The sequence below is a fragment of the Buteo buteo genome, chromosome 16, assembly GCF_964188355.1.
Source record: "Buteo buteo chromosome 16, bButBut1.hap1.1, whole genome shotgun sequence".
Classification (NCBI taxonomy): domain Eukaryota; kingdom Metazoa; phylum Chordata; class Aves; order Accipitriformes; family Accipitridae; genus Buteo; species Buteo buteo.
The window spans coordinates 21,030,196-21,050,601 of NC_134186.1; the positions used below are offsets into that span (position 1 = coordinate 21,030,196).

At 37.8% G+C, this 20,406-nt stretch overlaps 1 protein-coding gene across 24 annotated transcripts in view; it reads right to left on the reverse strand.

The window, feature by feature from the left end:
* PPFIBP2 (PPFIA binding protein 2) overlaps positions 1-20,406 on the reverse strand; it is a 112,514-nt gene that overhangs the window by 28,536 nt on the left and 63,572 nt on the right. For 17 of the 24 annotated variants that reach the window (XR_012653183.1, XM_075048148.1, XM_075048161.1 and 14 more), the window contains 3 exons: positions 16,876-16,989; positions 7,114-7,245; positions 1,212-1,394 (listed from right to left, as the gene is read on the reverse strand). Coding sequence is in view for 23 of the 24 variants with exons in the window: in XM_075048148.1 (XP_074904249.1) it covers positions 1,212-1,394; positions 7,114-7,245; positions 16,876-16,989 (429 nt within the window). In the remaining variant the exon portion in view is untranslated. Of the gene's footprint in view, positions 1-1,211; positions 1,395-7,113; positions 7,246-10,778; positions 10,846-11,107; positions 11,246-16,875; positions 16,990-20,406 lie in introns of those variants that run through there. The other 7 variants (XM_075048163.1, XM_075048162.1, XM_075048165.1 and 4 more) reach the window with 5 other exon arrangements.

The window sequence follows — 20,406 nt, forward strand, 5'->3', positions numbered from 1 at the left end:
GTAGCGTTTATACTAAGTCAAGGATTTTTCAGCTTCTCATGCCCAGCCAGCAAGAAGGCTGGAGGGGCAAAAGGAGTTGGGAGGGGACACAGCCGGGACAGCTGACCAAACTGGCCAAAGGGATATTCCATACCATGGGACGTCATGCCCAGCATATAAACTGGGGGGAGTTGGGCAGGGAGGGTGAGCAATTGCATTGTGCATCACTTGTTTTGTATATTCCAATCCTTTTATTATTATTATTGTCATTTTAGTACTGTTACTACTATCATTATTAGTTTCTTCTTTTCTGTTCTATTAAACTGTTCTTACCTCAACCCATGAGTTTTACTTTTTTTTTCCCCAATTTTCTTCCCCATCCCACTGGGTGGGGGGGATGTGAGTGAGTGGCTGCATGGAGCTTAGTTACCAGCTGGGGTTAAACCACAACAACCATTTATGCAAAGTAGCTTTTGTTTTGACATGTGACATAGTTTTGATCAAATACAACTAGGATCCGTAATGTAAATTCAAAAATGCTTTTCTGGTAACCGCTAATGTCACAGAATAAACAAAAATGTGTTGGATTTGCTATTTTAAAGGTACAAGCAGATTATTTTTATTGTGGCTCCTTCCATTCATTTTAACTTCATCATTAGAAAAAGAAAGGATACATTTCAGATAGTCTTACCTGAAACTGTATTTTATACCTGTCTTAAGCTTTTAAGATATTCAGGAATTAATAATCTGTGTTCAGAGGACTGGTAAGGGTGCACCATCATGCACAGCTAGGGTGACATTATCATGAGGAAAATTATCAAACTACCAAACCATGCTCGCATGCTGCATATCAAACAGACAAATCTCAACTAAGAAAAAACAAACAAATCCAAAAATCAAAAAAACCCCCACACTGCACCAGTACTACAGACCTACAAGTAAAATGAAAATCATAAAAAACCTGAAAGAGGTGATTGGGTCTTACAGATATCTGTGCTTTAGTAGACAGATATCAATGGTGACCAAATTTGTCCCAGTAATCGGGGGTGGGGTATCTGGGGTGTGTGGGGGTTTTTTTTTGTAGTTTTTATGACCACCTCACTCTTCACTAATGAAAGCCACAAAGATTAACGCCAATAATTCACAACATAGCTCTGGTTAGCGGAATTTAATTTCTGCAAGATAAGAGGAGAGGCAATACACAGGCATCTGCTAAGGTGTACTTCTCATACATCACACTGAGAACAATTCTTCTGGCTGAGAGTCTCTACCACTGATCTTGGACTAGATTGAGGACCGTTAGGTGTCAAGTCTGGTTTCCTATCTTGAGACTTTCTTTCTTGGATTCTACTATTAATTTCCAGCTGCAGTCTACACATCTGCTCCTGTAGCTCACTGATCAGGTTCACTACTGACTGAAAACATGGGAAGAAAGGAAGACAAAAAAAAAAGACAGGTGAGAAAGAAAATGATGCAAGTAAGATATTTCTACAGTTGCAGCACAAAGAAATGCATGAAGCACATCAAAGGCAAACTAAAAAAAGACAGATGATGTGTTTTCTTTCTGATAAAGTGTATGTGAATGGGTATAAATCTGGAATATTGCACAAAGCTACAGTTAAATAGAACAGAATCTATATTCCAGGCTAATTTATGATTCTGATTCTAATGTGAAGATCAGAATTTGGCCCCTCATTTTTGGAAACTTATACAGTCACATGAAGTCAGACATCAGGAAAAATTGGAACATATTTTAATATGCTGGCTCAGAGGCACACTTTTGCTGAAATGGGACTTGATTACATTCATTTACACAGCCAAATCATCCACTAGGAAGAAATTGCTAAGTGCTCAGTTGGGGCCATAACCTACTCTCACAATTTATACATAGAATTTACTAGTAAAGTAATTCTGTTTCTAGGTCTAGCATGGGTCAGAAAAATAACTCCATTACCCAGCTTGCTAGATAGACAGCATCTTGACATGGAGAAAGAGTTAAGCAACATACATAGGAGAAATCACAGGATACCACAGAAGAAAAAGCAATGACTTTAAAGTTCACCAATCTGCTGGCCAGCTTCTTGGATTTGTGTATCAGTGATACAGACAAAAAAAATCCAGCTACAGAAAGCAAACCGAAGACAAATATTAAAATCTATGTAACACTTCACTTAAATTCCCTAACTCAGTAGTAAATAGTGCTGGGTATTTTCTCAGGTATTACAAGTTTGGAGTAACTTTCCCTTAATTTTCATGTACATTAACAACATATAGTTTTGTGATTTCTCAATCTTCTCAAGTAGAATAAATTTGATGAGATTAATCCATCTCCCAAAGGACTGAAAAAGATTTCAGTGGACAGAACAACAGATGACATGGTATAATTTTTTTCATTTTCTTCATTACAGTGCACAACAGTCCTCCTGTAATCTCAACTCTCTAATGAACCAATAATCTCAAAGCTAGGGAACAGCTACTGCAAGGACAGGATACTTATGCCCAGGTAAGTATTTAACACAACCTGCATCAGCATCCACAGGCAACTTTAAACATTCATAATGATTTCCTTTCAAAAGTGTATGTATCAGTTACTTAAAAGTTTCACATCAATTAAGGATTTCTCTAGGGCTCTGTACTTAAGATGACATTCAGAAAAGCAGTTGATATATTTCACTTTATACATATTATTCTCAATCAGGATCACAATGTCTGATGCTCATCCTCTTTTATGCAACAAACCTTTAATGCATGTAAATGAGGATTAGGTCCATAAACAATCACAAAATTTAGAAAGAATACTGGGTCCTAGCATACCAACTCGGCAATAGTCAGTCTTTTATAGGCTGACGTGTTTTGCCAGGGCTGCACAGGTTACAGCAAAGCTCCCCTTGGTGAAACCATATCCCCCATATGTTCAGTGGCCACATTAGCCACTTTGCAGCAACACGGTAGGATGCTGGTAAGGAGAACATCCCCCTAGCTAACTCATCCTCTTACCAGAGCACTGCAAAGCAGAACACCGTTAGTACTAGCTGTGTGTACAATACTATCCACAATCCCTCCATCTTCCATGCTTTGATTTTGTTTCTTTTTTACCATCATCTCCACCATCAGATACTTCACTGAGCAGTACCAACTGGAGACTGGAATCGTCAGGACACACATCCATCTCCCTTGCTTTTAAGCACCAAGCCTTTAGTCTGTGCTCATCTTTGATGGAGAACACTGTTAACGCATATGAGGTTCTGAAGAACCACTGCTCAAACAAGATGCACAGACTTTTGAGCACAAACATAGCTGCTCCAGTTGTGGCAACATGGGAGAGTTCAGAAACACTTCTGCTGCTGCCTTGTAATTCTTTTCTCTTTTGCTCACATTAAAAATGGGAATGGGAAACACTCTGCATCCACAGAGACTTCTGTCAGGGCAAACTTGGCAGTACAGAAATGGCAGAAATCCTTATCCCAGTGAAGGATAAGAAGTCTATGGAAGAGAAACAGACGAGCTCCAGCTGCAATATATGACTTTACAGTTGCTTCTAGTTTCAAGGTAGAAAAGGCTTCTCATTTTTGAGATTCTTTCACAGCATGAAGATTTATTAACACTAACATACTATATCTTGAATTTGATTCAGGTGAGACAACACAACAAACTCCCCAGTGGGAGTCAGTGGCTCACCGAGTCAAGTTTCTTTGAAATTGCAAGTAACTACGCACTAGATATTTAATTCATAAGTATCCACACAAGAGCCACAAAACACTTCCCAACAGCTTATAGCAAACTTCAGATCCTCAGTATGAAAAAGCAAAAACCACAAAACTTATCCCATGCTAAAAAAGAAAAAAAAACAGGACAGAAGTAGGGCTGTTAAGCAAGTTGAAATGGACAATTACTTCTGCAGTCTCGTGATAGTGATAGAAGGTCTCTTTTGTCTATGTTCAGGTACAACAGGCATCAGGGCTGCCATTAATCACTTGATAATGCTGCTCACTCATACCTTGCTACATTAAGAAAACACATTTCCAAAATTTATAAGGCTTCTCAGGTAAGAGAAAAGCTACACAAACTCCCTCGTGTGGGATTTCAGAAACCTTCACAGCATCACTGCAGCAAAAGTCGAACCTTATTCCACAAAAAATGAATTAAAATGACAAAGCCAAGAGTGAGACAGTTCACTTACAAGCAGCTATTCTCCTGTCCCCTGTGTTATATATATAAATAAATGGCACTTTAAATTTAGCATCTGCTTTTGAAGAGCCAGAGACAAGTGGCATTCAGTGTGAAATTAATACCTTTGAGAGGAGGTTAGAGATGCTTGACAACTCTTTGCTGCTAACTAAAACCAAAACTAAGGCACAGCTGCACAAGATAAAGTGAAACAAATCTGACACATTAAAATTTGCTCATATTTAGAAGGTTATATTAATTTGCTTTGTTTTCCCCCAACCCAACTAGAGAAATAATTCTATAGATAAATTCTATGTGACTGGAAACAGCTGCTGTGAAATAAGCCGACACAAAATTAGAGTACAGAGCAAACATGTTTTAGCTGAATTATTCTGCAATGTCACATTTAATTTTAAACTTTTAAAACTCTATTATTATATTTAGAAATGACAGGGTCAGCCATGAAGTATAATTAACAAGCTGTTTAAAATTGTTTAATGACTGGATGCCTATATAACACATGCACTAGGGTGAAAACTGAGGACTATTACTTCTGATAGTAGCAGATCTATCAAATCACTGTTCTGCTCATCTTTGTCAATGCTAAACTCAGTCTTGAAAGCAGGAATTGGCCAGCTGCAGTCTCTAAGAAAGACCCTAGCTCTGTAACCCGTAGCTTTGTTCCACTTACGTAAAAATACTAATTGCAGTTTCATTTGAGGCATTATACACTGTAAGAGCACGTGTAGTGGCCACGACATTCAGAGATACAATTACAGCAAGATTAATTTCATTCAGTCACTGTCAGTTTGAAGAACTGTCTCACTCTGAAGCAATTAGGTTACCACAACACAACTACGTATGCATAAACAAGAGCAAACTAAAGGTAGACTGTTTGCGTACGTGAGAGTGGTTTATTCACTAGAAAGATGTAGTCGGGCAGTGGAGGCAAGGAGTTCAGGAAGACACCCAAACTATTACCAAATTTAAGCAGCAGTTGTAGTCTAATAGTATAAAGAAAATATATTAATAAATTTCATTCTGATGTTTTAAATTGTGTTTGTATTAAAAAATTAGTAAAATTTACAGTAGAAGGAGCTGAAATAGGGTTAAAGCATTAGAATTCAAGTAAGCATCCAATTTGATTGGAAGCAAGCCCTGTTTATCTTGACAAATTGCTTATTCAGGACAATCTGAAATAATTTAAAGAATGGCTCAATGAGCAAACCAAAAATGCTGTTTACTTCCCACAGCTTTACTTACAAGACCCATTTTCCTTGCTTTGTATACACAGGTTTGCGGCTTTCAACTGGCCAGAAATCTAATCACATCTTGGGGTAGTTAATAATTCAGACCGTACTTAACACAATGATTCTCAACTTTTCCATCAGATTAGAATCCTTTTCCATCTCAGCAGGAACGTTTCCTATCACTTCGCAATGCAACAAAGGCTTCCAGGCCAATAAAGATCAACTTTTCCACCCAAGGGGGCCACACACCTCGTTGCAGTGGCAGAAGAATTTCACAGGTCACAGGCCCAGACCTACTGGGTACTTAAAAGTCCCATCAGTGCAAATGCACTCGAAAGCTTTGCTGCTTTCCAGCAGTCAGGCTGACTGTGCACGTCCTGCAGTAATTTAGGCAGCCTCATCCTGGTATTTGACACGTAATGGGAAGTGCTGAAGGGCCCTCAGGAAGGCGGCTGCTGGGAGCAGGCTGCTGTCTGAAGCAATTGGAAGCTGCACCGACCTGTTTAGATTTTTGGGTAGTATGAGACTGCCTAGGCCTTCTGTACACAAGACACTGACAATTATGGGTGAAAGAGCATGAGAAGGCCACAGATGGTAAAAACAGCAGCTGGTGCCTCTCTGGCTTGCAACCTCTGCCAGAAATTGCTCTCTTTAAGCTATCTTTTAATCTCTAAAGACAACTTCAGAGGATAAATAAGTCAAAAACCAAACACACCCCAAACCTATTATGTCACTGCAGGTAAATTACTTATGCATAGTTAACAAATATTCCACTAGCAATGTTATGGAGAGCAAACAGTTTTCTAACACTGTCTGGATTTCAAATTCTCCTAAGTCAATGTGGAACATAAAGTCTTTTTTTCAGTTAGTAATATATAAATCTTGGACCTAGTAGTCCTCCCTTGCTAGGAAATCCTCTCCTGCTAGTTGGTGCCCTTACAGGACCACTGAGTAGGGCAACACATGGCAATTCATATGAATCACCCTCTTCTGTAATTGCTTTCCTTCCCAGCTCCCACCTGCTGCTCACTACCATGAAATGAATGTTGTTCATATGATTCCCTTTTTCATACTCTCTTTCTTAACCAATATGGTAAAAAGCAAAGCTTTTGATGTCCAGAACTCTCCACATCTGAAGGGGAGTAAGGATTAGAATTCCCTCCAATGCATGCCTTTTTTTTTTTTTTTTGCACTATTTATTATGTAACCTGAAGGGGAAAGGCTCATTTGAGGAAAATGTCCTGCCCCTCATCTTACCCTCCCAAGTGCCATGGATGCATTAAAATCAGCAATGGGGATCATCTAAGTGTTTGCAGCACCCCTGATACTATGGAGGTGACAGTCTTCTCTGACTCATAGAGGAGGAAATAGAAGCGCTCTGGTAGGCCTTGCATGGCCGTGCCAGTCCTGCTCCTGTGGAAAGCAAAGGGTTAAGTGAACACCAAGTGTAATATATGCTTCTGGAAGGCACTTTGTGCCTTGATTAAAGCCAAACAGCAACCTCTGAAGTATAATGAGAGAGGGGAAAAGAAACCACATCCCAAAAATGCATAATCATATTCCTCACTGAATTCACAGGATCAGTGATAGGGACTGTGCTGTAAGCACAGAAAAATCCTGTTGCATGCTGATTTCAGTGCAAAAGCTCAGGTGTATGGCAGCATACCACAGACATGTGATATTAAAAAAAGAAAACGAGCTAATGAAAGAAACTCACCTCAGCTTTGTTCTGTTTCTCTTCATATTCACTCTGTTCCTTTTCCATACCAACCAGCTTAATCTTCAGGTCTGAAACTTCAGCCATTAGATCTAATTTCTGAGTCTCTAGTGATGTTCGACTCAGCAACTCCTGAAAGCAAAGCAAAACATTTTCTCCAGTTATTTATTTGAACACTGACAGAATGCTATGTGATTTATTGGCAGACCCATACTAAAGTCTCTACCCTGGTGTTTAACACTTTCAATATGAAAGCAAAATGATTCTCATCTTCAAAAGTCACACTTGCTACTGCTTTACAATGCAAAAAATGCAGCAAGATAGATTTGACGTAAGCATTTACTTCAGGCAGAAAAAGTAACAAAAAAAAAAAGAAAATGGCATGATTGGCAAATTCATATGAAAGCAAATTTTTCTACCTCTCTTTATGGCATGTAAACTTTGAACTGTTCTAACTGTGTGTTTCTCAAGTTCTGCAGCTATTTTCACCTAAATGTTCTCCCGTGTTAATCACTAAACCACTGTGTCCCCCTCTGTATTTCAAGAAAACGTGTGGCAGAGTTAATCCCCAGGCAAGTCATAAAATCAGAAAACAGTACTAAGTCTGAATAAACACAAACCTATATAATGCCATTACAAAAACATTACAAAACAGTTGGCTACTTCCTAAAATACTCATCAGACAAAGCTATGTTTTAGCGTTACCATGAAACATTTTAGAACTTATCATGTGTTGTTCAATAAAGGATGTATTACAGAATGGGCACCCTAACCAAAATGGAGTACCAAAGACAAGCCACATTTCTGCAGTCATGCTAATAGTACTCGGAAGTTTACTAGACTATGTAGCGCTTGTTAACTTGTGACAGCTACCCACTGTGGAGGGAACCCCAGTGAATGAGAAGTGGTATGCCCCAACTGGAATCTAAAAGGCAATATCGAAAGTGAGTAACAGTGCTTGTGTGCCCTGAGTGTGTTTTTCAAATTGCAGAGAAAGGTGTACTGTGGACAGAGTGATATCACTGTGTTTAGAAAACATTCAATATTCACACCTTCATTGCATTTTTCAGTTTTCAAGAAAGCCAAAGCAAAAAATCTTCCAAAATTTAACAGACTGTATTATATATATAAAATGTTTCTGTTGGCTTCAATTTTCAAAGAGAAAAAAAAAATCCATTCAGGAGTTTAAGCCTTGCTGAAAAATCAATGTGTAACTTTCCAAGTGCCTAATGAATTTTTGCAAAAAGAACATCGGTTTCTAAATGGTTAAAAAAATTTATGGTAATTCATAACTCATATTAGTGTTTTGATCATATGAAACACACCGAGGAATCACAGCAGATTCTGCTTTGAATTACGTGGAAGTGCCTTAACTGAAATTGCCATAGTTATTCTGGATCTACGCTGACGTTACCGAGTGATCAGAAACCGCCCTGTCCATCACCCTTTTCTCAATCTCTTCCACTTCCATAAACTGTACAGTATGTTACAGACCACGGCTTGGAGTCAAGGAAGCCACAAAGGTTATTCTAAAAATTATACAGTTAAAGTTTATTTGGAACCCAAATCTGCTCTACATGTAAATTGTTTTAGTCTGGTGGGGAATACTGCCCAAATTAAAAATAGTACTGAACTTGCATCTGCATTGCAACACCAATTATCTAAGCCACCCACTATTCCCAGTGCCATGCCCATTCCTGCTGACATTGACAATGATATTTGTGTATGGATGGGAAAATAAACAGAAATGTAGCCTCATGGTTTGTTTTTTTTTCTCTGAATGAAATAAATCAAGCACTAATCTGGAAAAGATAGTGCACTGACTTTTTTTATTGAGACACTCTAAGAGGCAGTCACCTAATGAAATCCAGGCAGTTGCTGCTTTCTACAAAGGTGATTACAAATTATACAAATTATATATATATTATTACAAACTATAATTACAAAAATCTCCTCTATCTTCCAGAAAAACACTAATTTCCAGAAGTTCCAGAGGCACGTTCCAGTCCAGACTGGAACAGGCTCTGTACAGGGTGTTAACATAGCAGACATCTGCAGATTAAGACACAGCTATAAATGAGAACTTTGATATGAAATAAGGCCACTGAACATTAAAAAGGTTAGCAGGATGAGGTGACTTAAACCCCATGGACAGATGCTATTCACTGTTGAACAGAAACAATGTTTATAATTTTTTTTATTTTTTTTTGACACTGACATGCTATTCCATGATATGACAGGAAGATTTCTTAATAAGGCAAGGAGACATGGCATCCCTCTAGAGATTTGCAACAAAAGATCTATCCTTTGAGTGCACCATCTGGCATTACTCCTTGTTTTTTCTATAGGCTCCCAAATTACACTTAGTTATGCAATGGAGAGTAATACCTCACTCCTTTTATTCTGAATTCAGTAGCTCCATGTGAACACTAAGGCACTACCTGGTATAAGTGAGCATGAAGGCAGCTGATTGTTTTTTTTTTAATCAACTCCAACAAAATTCTACCGTTTGCTCTGAAGCTGGAGAATGAGATCCTCAGCTAGTGTAAACTGGCATAAAACTCTTGCCTTAAAATAGACAAAATAGCTAACTATCCCTAGTTTGTTTTCAATGGAGCTACACTGATTTAAAACAGCTGACAATCTCTCTTGCATGGAGAGAGCCTAACTTTTGCTTTGAAAGAAAGTGCCCTTTAAAGTAAATGTCCCCTCTTGAAATGGTAACATCTGGAAGCAATTATTTTCATCTTCAAGCAGATGCTCACAGTGAACAACTCATTAACAATGTGACCCATTTTGTTACAGAGAAATTATAGTGTATTTCAGTGGTATGATGCAACTTCAATTCAGCCAGAATAAATATGCAATTGTAAGAAAAGAAAATACAAATTTATGTTATTGGTTTTAAAGCAAAAAAGATAATATAAGACAGGCAAAAATGGTGATTTGGGCTGTATCAGCTTTAAGAGGATCTTGAAGAGCTGAAATATAAACCAGAAATAGAATATATCCTAGGGAATCTTATTTATAAACAAGATACTTGTTTTTAATTTTAAAATGTACTATAATTTAATTTCTTACAGTTCTTTTTTGAAACTCAACTTTTAACTTTAAAAATTAAAGAAAAAAGCTATTTTAGAGTAGAATAATTACAAAGACGAGTCATGCAGAAGCTACAATATGCATGTACCAGACAGATCAACAAACAGCAAACTATTTCCAAACACAACTGTATTTTTAAAATTCACACCATATACTTTTAAAATATTTAATCATGTTTTTCAATATTCCCAAAGAAACTGAAGCACATGCTGTATATCTCACTTGCACATTTTGTTGTCTTGGAAATACATAATTCTTATAAAGCAGCTTATAAAATTTAACATGACAGAAAATAGCTCAGAAAGAGGACACTACACTTTTATAGGCTGCCAGCTGCAAGCACAGAAAATTCCAAGATATTTAGCACTCCACAAAACAGAAGAAACAATCATGCCATACACTGATTGAGAAACCTTAAGTAAGATTTTAGTCAAGCAGGGGGGCAACCCCAAAGATCCCATTTTGCACTTGTGCAGTGTACAAAACACAACACTAAAAAAATTTCATACTTTTCACCCTTATTAAAATAGTTGAGAGAGAGAGAGACAGACCAAGCTACCTACCTGGTAAGCAAAATTCAGCAAGAACCACCACTAATGACGACTGCACTTTTCAAGTGCTGTGTGTCAGCTGTGGTAGAAATAAGATATTTGCTTAACTGAAAGCACAGCTGAGAGTAATGTACATGTGTAATCACCATGAAATGGTGCAAGTCAGTAGCAGAGAGTGAATTACAGCCCTCCAATTCATCTGCCCAATTCATATATAGTTAAGCAACGGAAAGGACAGAACTTCCCATTGCACTGCCAATTTGAACAGCCCTTTGCGTATGCCTGATGACCAGATTCGTGCCTACATTAACTGTAAAATAACAAAGCAGTGTAATGCTCACCTGTATAGAAAAGCTGCACAATTTGAGAGCACACTCTGAAAATCTTACGCCTCACAATCAGAGCAGCACAGAGCACACTTCAAAATCTGAGACACTAAGCTAGCTGCTGGCAAGACGTTACTGCATGCTATAAACAAGTGCTGAAACTCATCTAAGATCAGATAACTCAGGCAATTGAAAGTTGAAGGAATGACTCTTGCCGGCCAGCAAAGTTCCTGAGAAGCAAACAGATACACACCAGATTTATACCCTGCAACCAAGATAGGATTCTGGCTCCCCTGAGTATAAGACAACTACAAACCCAGAACAGGTACACACTAAAATACATTGGATTCAAGTTCCTACTCTCATACAGCTCCTCCCTGCATTCTTTTAATCCACTAGTTTTTAAAAGATTCTCCATTGTGTCTCACAAAGGGCACTGTCTGGCACACTTTCCTCTGGTCCTTGCACCCGGGCAGAAGTTGGCCATAAACTGACATGAGAAACAGAAATTCACTCTTGTTTACATTCCAGCATTTCTGTTTCTATGTGTATTTTTAAGACAGAAAGAATCCTAAAGCCAAGTCCTTTGTACTTTGCAAGAAAATTTACTCGACAGAAGGCACAATCATGTTTACACAATGCAACCTTCTGACAAGAGGCCCCTGGACTGCTTCTTGCAATTACGTGTCAGAAATAATTTGGAAGGTGGAAACACACAGTCAAACCACATCTAGGATTTGGTACAAGTCAGGTACAGGAAAGATACTGCCACACAGACCAGCATTTTGATTGGCAAAGCAAACTGTATGCTGTAACACTTTATGCCAGAGAGCTTCAATGGGAACTAGTATCTGTTAAATAAATCAAATGCAGCACTGGAATAGCAAAGAGGTAACTATTCTTACTCGTGATAATTACCATAACAAATGCACTTAAAAGAACTGTGGAGGTGAAATCTGTATGTGCAGAAAATTCACTTTTCAAACTGACTTAAGACAGTTGTCAAGATTGACAGCATAGATTCCATAGCACCAATGTGTTTACATTATGCATGGCTGGTATCTTCTTTTATAGGACAATTTAGGCTACTTTATAGAGCAAAAATTACTTTTGCTTTCCAGTTCTACTCTACATTTGTACACAGTGAAAATGAAAGAAAAGTTGATAGCAAGTTGCTAGGAGGTTCCCAAAGGCTAAATTCGCAGATGTTCAGGACCCCCTCTTCTCTTAAAAAAAAATTTCTTTCTTAAAATTGACTGGAAGAAAGTACTTAAAAAAGCCACAAACTAACTTAGATCAAGACACATACACATCATTGTTCTCTAAAATTGACTGTAATTTTACATTTTAAAGCAGCTGATATACTGGAAAGGTACTGTCACAGCATAAATTGTTTTCAGAGAATAATTGTAGGAGGTTTGGGGTTTTTTTATTTCAAGACATATTCATTACAATGTGCTAAGGGGCAAGGCAGGTAACTATTCACACAGGCTGGCATTTCTATATCTTTTACACATTCAACGACAAGACTGGGAGGCGATTCAGTGAGACCAAACTGGTGCCTTGCTCCCAGTCATGCTCCAGAAAATTTTCTCTTAACATTTACTATGAAGGATGACCAGGGAAATGTGTTTTTTTCACCCAAACTGGAATCACACTGAAGGACTGATTTAAAGTTTTGCCATTGACTTACATGAGCTTTTGAAAGACCTACTTTGTTTTAAGGAAAGAAAATGCAAACACCTTCAAGGTGAAAAATGCTTTATCTTGATTAGAGTCTGTAGTGGAACAGGTATCCTCACAAAAGCAAAATGTTGAGTTTGACACTGTAAGCATCACATCTCATGAAAACATACACGCTTTATCTGTAACTGTGCACACCAGGGCATCTCTGCATCCGTTACACAGGATTCTCTTGTTTCTCAAACGCTACAGAGCTATATTTTCTTTGGCTGTAGTTTCATAAGCAGCTAGGTCAAATGCACATCTCACCATTGCCCTTATGCCACACCTTGACCTTTCCTGTGAGCTGTTTCAACTCACTAACCCAGCAGAAAAACATCCCCTACTTTTTAAAGCCCAAGTTAGTTTTCTCTCAGTCGTCGAGGGAAAAGTCTGATGAGCATGACAGCCAGTATAAAATAAGTTGCAGAAGCACATGGTCAGGAACAGGGAGAAGGATGAAAGGAGAATGAGGCCTTCTTTTTTGTAGCAGTAACCTTTAGATTGGCTCAACTCATTTCTTGAAAGTTCACATTTCAACTAAGGGATATTGCACCATCCTCTTAGAGTGATGAAAAATCACAGTTTTCCACAAAGCAGCAGCACTATCTGTTCCTACTATTCCACATTCAAGATGTCCACCCCAAATGCTGAACAGCCATTTTATGTAATTCATATAAAGTTTATTTTAGTGCTGTTTCAGAAGTGTTTCCATGATCACTTTGTAGCAGGGTTCAAAACAACTGTACATAAATCATAAGCCAGAAGAATTTTAGGCAGTAACCCCGCCCTGACAAAGTGGACAAGTCTCTGCTAGCATAGATTCAGCAAAAACTATTTTGCAGGGTAGCATTATATATCCTTTCTGTTGTGGAACTACCAGATATCGTCATTAAATTATCTTAAAGTGTATGATTTTTGTTTTTATTGTAGCATTTTGGGCACAGAATTAATTAAGAGTCACTTTTCTTATAGTTCCCAAAATTAAAAAGACAGGGCTTATCCTGGGTATATGGTTTCCCAGGTAAGTAAATAATATACTTATCCGTACTGCAGTTAGCTCAGTTCTACTAATACACATTATAGATTTTTCAAGCTAGGGCAATTAACTTTATCATTCCATTTTCTATTTTGAAGAAGCAGTCGACTTACGTTCACAAAGGTAAAAATCAGTGGAGTTCAACATATTCTAAATAAGCAAGCAGAACCATGAAATAAAATCGGATTTACATGCACCTCAGGAAGATAATAGAAGTCTTTCTGAAAAGCAAGAATATTTATATAGGTACATAGAGCTAGATGATTCTTTCTTATTAGAAATAAGTTAGTTTACTGTAAAAATAAATAAATACTGTCTTCAAAGACCCACTACATAGTTTTGACTGGAAAAACTCAATGACAACACTAGTACCTTTCATCTCTCTGCTAAGCATCATGAGCACTTGTACAGGACACTGGGAACTGCTGAGAAGATCTGAACCCAACTCTCCCCAAAACCCGATTGATCCATCAGTCTACTGAAGCCCCTGAGGCCAAACACTCACTCTCCTTTCAACAAATTAACTGCAAGAAGGCCTATTGGTGACATACCTTATGTGAACATCCCAATCACCACATTATAAGGTCATTCTCTTCTCTCCAAATCTCAGCTCGTTCCCTGTAGAGGGTAATCTTTTCAACAAGATGAACTGAGAAGAGAGCCTTCAAAATAAATTATAGACAAATAGGGCCCTTTGCTGAGCCATAATAAATGTATAATTTCTCTGACTGTTGAGATTTTGAGAGATCTAACTTGGGTTTCCCGTATCCCACTATCTACTGAGGGATGTAATCCATGTAAGAAAGACACCACAACTACTATTCACTCATCATCCTCTAGTATTTCACTGAATTGGCTTTTCTCACTGTTCCAAAACTAAAACCTTAACATCATTTTTTCTCATTCCAGTGAGAAAATAAATTTTAAATATCTCAGTTCCACACTGAATTTATTTTTAAATTTTGGTTCATCTATTGAAAGTACCTCACTCACATTAAAATTAAAATACTAAGCGTATGTGTTTGTGTATGTGTCTGTCTCTGTGCAAAGTTCAAATAGACAAACTCATAGGATTAAAATGAAACAAATCTTTACCAAGTTGTGGCCTAGATAATTCTCTCTCTTGAAAAACAAAACACTCTAACTTGAGCTATTATATATGCTGTAAGCATGAGACATCAGTCACTTAGAAATTTAGCAATCAACAAGCAAGCCCATCAGTATTTCTGTAAATTATGTTCAAATACAAGATCTCAAAACTATGATACAAAACAATCAACAAATTTGAGCTTATGGCTAACTATTTAATATGTGTACAAGAAAGAAAATAAATTTGAAATTACTTCCATTTGGCAACAATTACAGCCACTCAAAGTCATCTCAAAATTTAGATTTAAGGTTTATGTTAAACATATTTGGAGTTTCTCTGACTTCTTTAGCTTTAGTACAGACTTTTGTAGCTTATCACTGTAGGATCAGCTTTGTAAGCAATTTGTGCATATGCCTGATGCCAGAAGGGTAGATTCAAACGTTTTCACTGAAATAGCAATGTACATGCATTATTATATTCTATTTTCAGATGCCGCAGTGTTCTGTTAAATTAGGCTTTAAATTCACAGTTTCCTCAGAAAACTATCAGAGCAGAAAATTTTAAGTCAGAGAAACAATAAACAGTTTTAGCAGAAGTCACAGAACAACTATCTAGTTTTAGATTGAAACAGGAAACTTCTACACTCTATTGTGAATGCCTTCCTGAAGTTTGAAAACGGATTTTCATAATAGTTACTGTTCTTTGAATTTCACTTCAGATCTCACTAAAAAACTAAATGTACTCGCTACTTGCATTTTTAAAAATGTCCCCTCAGTTAATACGACAATAAAACCTTTCCCAGCTGGAAGCACTTTGGGCTGCAGCAGTTGTATGAGACCAAGTTTTTTTTAGAGAAGCTTGCAGAATTATAACTTTAAAAGGTTTAGGATACAAGTTGCTTATAGAAATTGCTAGTGTTTACATACATATGTACATGGATCCTTATCATAGTAAAATAAGTTTATATAGATGAACACAACTGTAATTTATAAGTTTATATAGATTAACACAACTATAATTTAAAGCTATGAATACTTCATAGAAAGACTAGTATATTTCACAGACTAAACCAGTAAATTTATCACACAGTGTTTTCGGTAGGGAGAAGTAAGTTCATCAAGAACAATATCTATCCTGCAAATTTCTGGTGTAGATTTTGAGGGTTATTTACAGTTTCAAATCTATTTTGATATCTATGTACTATATTACCAGTGGATGATCTGCATCTGTAATAATAGAAAATTGCACTGGGGAAGTTCCTTTGCATCAACAGACCTGCCAGCTCCACAGTAACACAAGAAATGTAAGGTATTTAATTTATCGTTTGTTATGCCCAACAGATGGGTTATATCAACATGTAACATGAAAGAGCAAAAATTAAATCACATAGCCTGAAACTGTCGATTGAAATAGAGAAAAATGTCCTTATATACCAATTTTCTTTCAAAAATAAGGGGAAAGCTCCTAAATTAAGCAAAAAAATGGTTACGGAATCAAGCTTGATATAGTAATTCATTTCAACTTACTACCTGTTCAGCTATGAAAACAGAAGATATTTAAATAAAACTTCTTAATTCTATAACTCCTACATATATTAGATACATTTAACCTGTCTAACCAGTTACTCAACCATATCCAAATTTAGTTCATCAGCACAGCACTATAAGACACAATAGTTTCATTTTACATGTTGCCACGTACGGTATTACGCAACCAGCCAGTAAAACGTTTCTGCACCAGGAAAACAAAGAAACATTTATTGAAAAAAAAAAAAGTGCAAAGCAGCAAGAGAACAATAAAAAAGGTATTTTCTTCCTATTTTATCTTGTTGCCAAAGGCACTCACACATGCAGATGCAGACAAGCTGACCATATATGTTCACCCCTCTGTTGGAGAAGATTATGCAAGAAGCTTTCCAATCCAGATTTTTACCTGTTGAAGCATTTCTTCTGTAGCATTCAGTTTCAACTGATGCCCCTCAAGACAGATTTCTAAGTCCCGGATTTTCTCTCCTTGAGCTTCTACCTGGTCTGTAAGAACACTCACCTGTAATTTGAGCAGAGAAGCACAATGCTACTGAACTGACTGTAAATAAGTTTCAATTACCTTATACAATTAACATCCAAATGCACATTTTAACAGCAAGTTCTCTTTTAAAGTCCTCAATGGTTTAATATTCTCGTGCACTGCAGCAACCTGCCCTATCAGGACAGACAATTTTTCAGTCTTACCTTTATCTTTCTTCAACCCCGCCCTCTGCCCCCCCCCCCCCCCCATTATTTTGTTTTAATATGAAAAAGAAAGAGCATTTCTAGAAGAGATGGAAGACTCTAGGTAGCCTGAGTCAGTTCATGCAAAAGTCTGAAAAATTAGAAAGCACCAAACAAGAACATAGGATACTGAAAAAACTTTATGTGGTTTTGAAGCATGCATTGCCATTTCAGGTTCTGTTGGCATTTCACTCCCTAAAACAGATAAACAATAAAACTGTTCATTCGGAAACCAACCAATTACTTCTTACAAGAACAGAAAAACAGCTTACCTATCAATAAAGCATTCTGAAGTTATAAAGAATGCAATGAGTAAAAGGCATGTTTTAGCAGCAGCAAAGTTCTATTCCAAGAAAAATTCCCAGGCTTTGCAAGCCAAAACATGAAAGCAAAAGACGTGAGATACAGACAATGAATCCCAGGAAGAGAAACAATAAGCAATACTGGTAAAGAACTGTGGGAATGGTGGTACAGACCAGTGAGTGTGTAATAAGAAAAGCCCAGCAGCCTAACTCAAAGCTTGCAAAGCTGAAAAAACTATGCTGAGGATAGCATTAGAAAGACATGGACCCCCCCCCCACCCCACCCCGCGTTAATTCGTATGTTGAGCAGCACATACACTCTATATATTCATTTTTTACTATTTATTTATATAAAAGCCTGGATTATACTAGAAAAATGTTATATCAAACAAAAAAACAACCTTAGGTGTTTAAACTCCAGTTTGAATGAATTGCGTTAACAAAAACTTATCTATGCTCTCATATCTAACCTTGCAACACCTTTATTTAAAAAAAAAAAAAAAAGGAAAAAAAAAAAAAGAGTACAGTATGTGGAAGTGAAACCTTTAAGAGGTACCCACTATGCAGCATTTCTAAAACCCAATCAACAAACAATTGAGTTCATTTCAGGGAAGCTGCAGAGGGAGTGACTGAGTGATCTGTATTTGTTTTACCTACAGACATAATGACAAGCATGCCTGGGAAAGGAACATAGAAAAAGACAGAAAGAAGACTATATTATTTTTTTGCCTTTAAAGTAGCTGGCTGTAGGGTAGAGTACAGATGAATGCAGGACGAGAGATGAGAGGAAGGAGTGGGTGGAGGCAGATGGCAGGGGGACACATCCAAGCTGGGGCACAGGGAGAACTCCCCACAAGGAAATCTGTTGCTCGCCTACTTTTTTGTTTTGCTCCCATTAAATAAGTGATGGCACACACAAAAAAAACCCCAACCCTGTGAGGCCAGAAAGCAAGAAGAAACAAACTGAATCCTCTCCTTCAGTCTGATGCAAGGTTCCAGAGAAAGAAAACAAGCTCTACTTAAAGGGTCGGGTTAGGTTCCAACTAGCATTGTAACCTGTAAGGAAAACTCTGTATGTTAAATGTGACCTGCAAAGGAATTGAGTAAAACCTTAGCAGCTTTAGAAGCATGTGTTGGATGTTCCAGTAGTCAGGCTGAGAGGCACGTTGACAACTTTGAGCTCATATTTTCCCCTCTCTTCAGGATCACATCTGCCAGACTTTTCAGGGAATCAGTAGGCTGCACACAGAACATAACCCCAGCGTACGCTACGCTGGTGAGTCTATCTTGCCTTAGCAGTGCAACACCCACAAGAGTCAGCCTGTAGATAATATATCTTCTGTAAAATATTATCTATAAGAGTGAGGCATATTGAACAATTAGCTAAAAATCAAATGGTATAAGGTTTTAAAGCATCTTTGTGGAAAAAACCAACCAAACAAACCAAACACCTGAAATATATTAGCTTCTATACACAGGCACTGGGCTATAAGAAGGTATCGCAGATGCTGCAGTATTTCCAGCCTCCACTACAGACTGAACAGTGGAAGCTGGTTTCGAGGTGCACTGTTTGACTCAGTCTTGGTGGACAGAGACAGTGGGCACTGCTTGTGCCCACTACAAGATGACTTGTACTGCTTCTTCTGCAGCAAGGCTGATGGAAGACTGGAGAGCTCCGAGTCCCATATTCCCTACAGGTTATAGCTATGGACCACAGTCACTGGCACAGTCCAACATGAGCTATAGAACAGAGGTGCTCTGTTTCCCATCACTTTCTCATCCTTCATGCCAACGGTCACACCCAGGAGCCAGGTTTATTGTACCAGCAGACTCCCTCAGCGTGGGACTTGCCTGAGTTCCTCATATTCGACTGCCTAGATAGAATATGCAGAACTGGTGTAAACCAGATTCTAACCCCAGCTCCATCTTGGCACCTTTTGTTTTGTTGTTGTTGATGATGTTCATCTACCGGACTAAGGTTTTAATCTATCTTATTTACCTGGGGGTTTTGGAGTTCTACTGCAATACTGTGCAGTGGGATAAGAAAATGCATAAATATTGACTAAGACTTGTGATTTGATGGGGGTGTGATGGGAGTAAAAGGCAACTTCTACATCTGATTTTACTACATTCCTTTTGAGAAAAACTCTAGGCAGGTCTCCAAACCATGTAATAAAAGACTCTTCTTTGCGAGTTTGGCTGGCTGCATTCTATGGGTACCTATTTGTGTGGATGAAGAAATAGTTACTAAAAACCATCAGGACAAAGACAGGAAAGGTACATACTGAGCAGGAGCCTGAACAATCTTCAGGAACTTGAAAGCACTGGAGACTAGTGGTCCTGTTAAATCCACAAAAGCTGATACACTTTGAAGAGCAAGATTCTGCCAAATCTGTACAAGCCCACCAGCACGCATGACTCTCAACAACCGGCTGTATAGCATGAACCACATCCAAGACAACAGTGGCTGCTATATGCAGACAAAGATTACAGGACTATACACACATGTGATGAAACAAAGGAGCCTTCAGGGACAAAGCCACAGGTGCATCAGTTCAACCCTCTGCTTCTGAGTAAACAGCTGGGTTTGGCCTCCTAATTGTTGCTCCAATTATGAGTTGCTCACGTGTGTGAGCGAACTGTGCGAGAAGTGAATGTTCTGTGTGAAAAGTTGTTTGCTATTATTAATAGAATCAAGATGTTACAGTTAATAACCACTTGATTAATAAAAGGTGTTCTAATAAATATCAGTTGTGATGTTGTCTCCCCTGACCTGATTCCCTCTCAGAAAAATGGGAATTTACAGCACAAACTTAAACGCTTAAATCCCAACCAGAAGTTTGTTTTTTGTTCAGGATATTTTTTTTCCTAGATTTGGTAATAGCAATTTT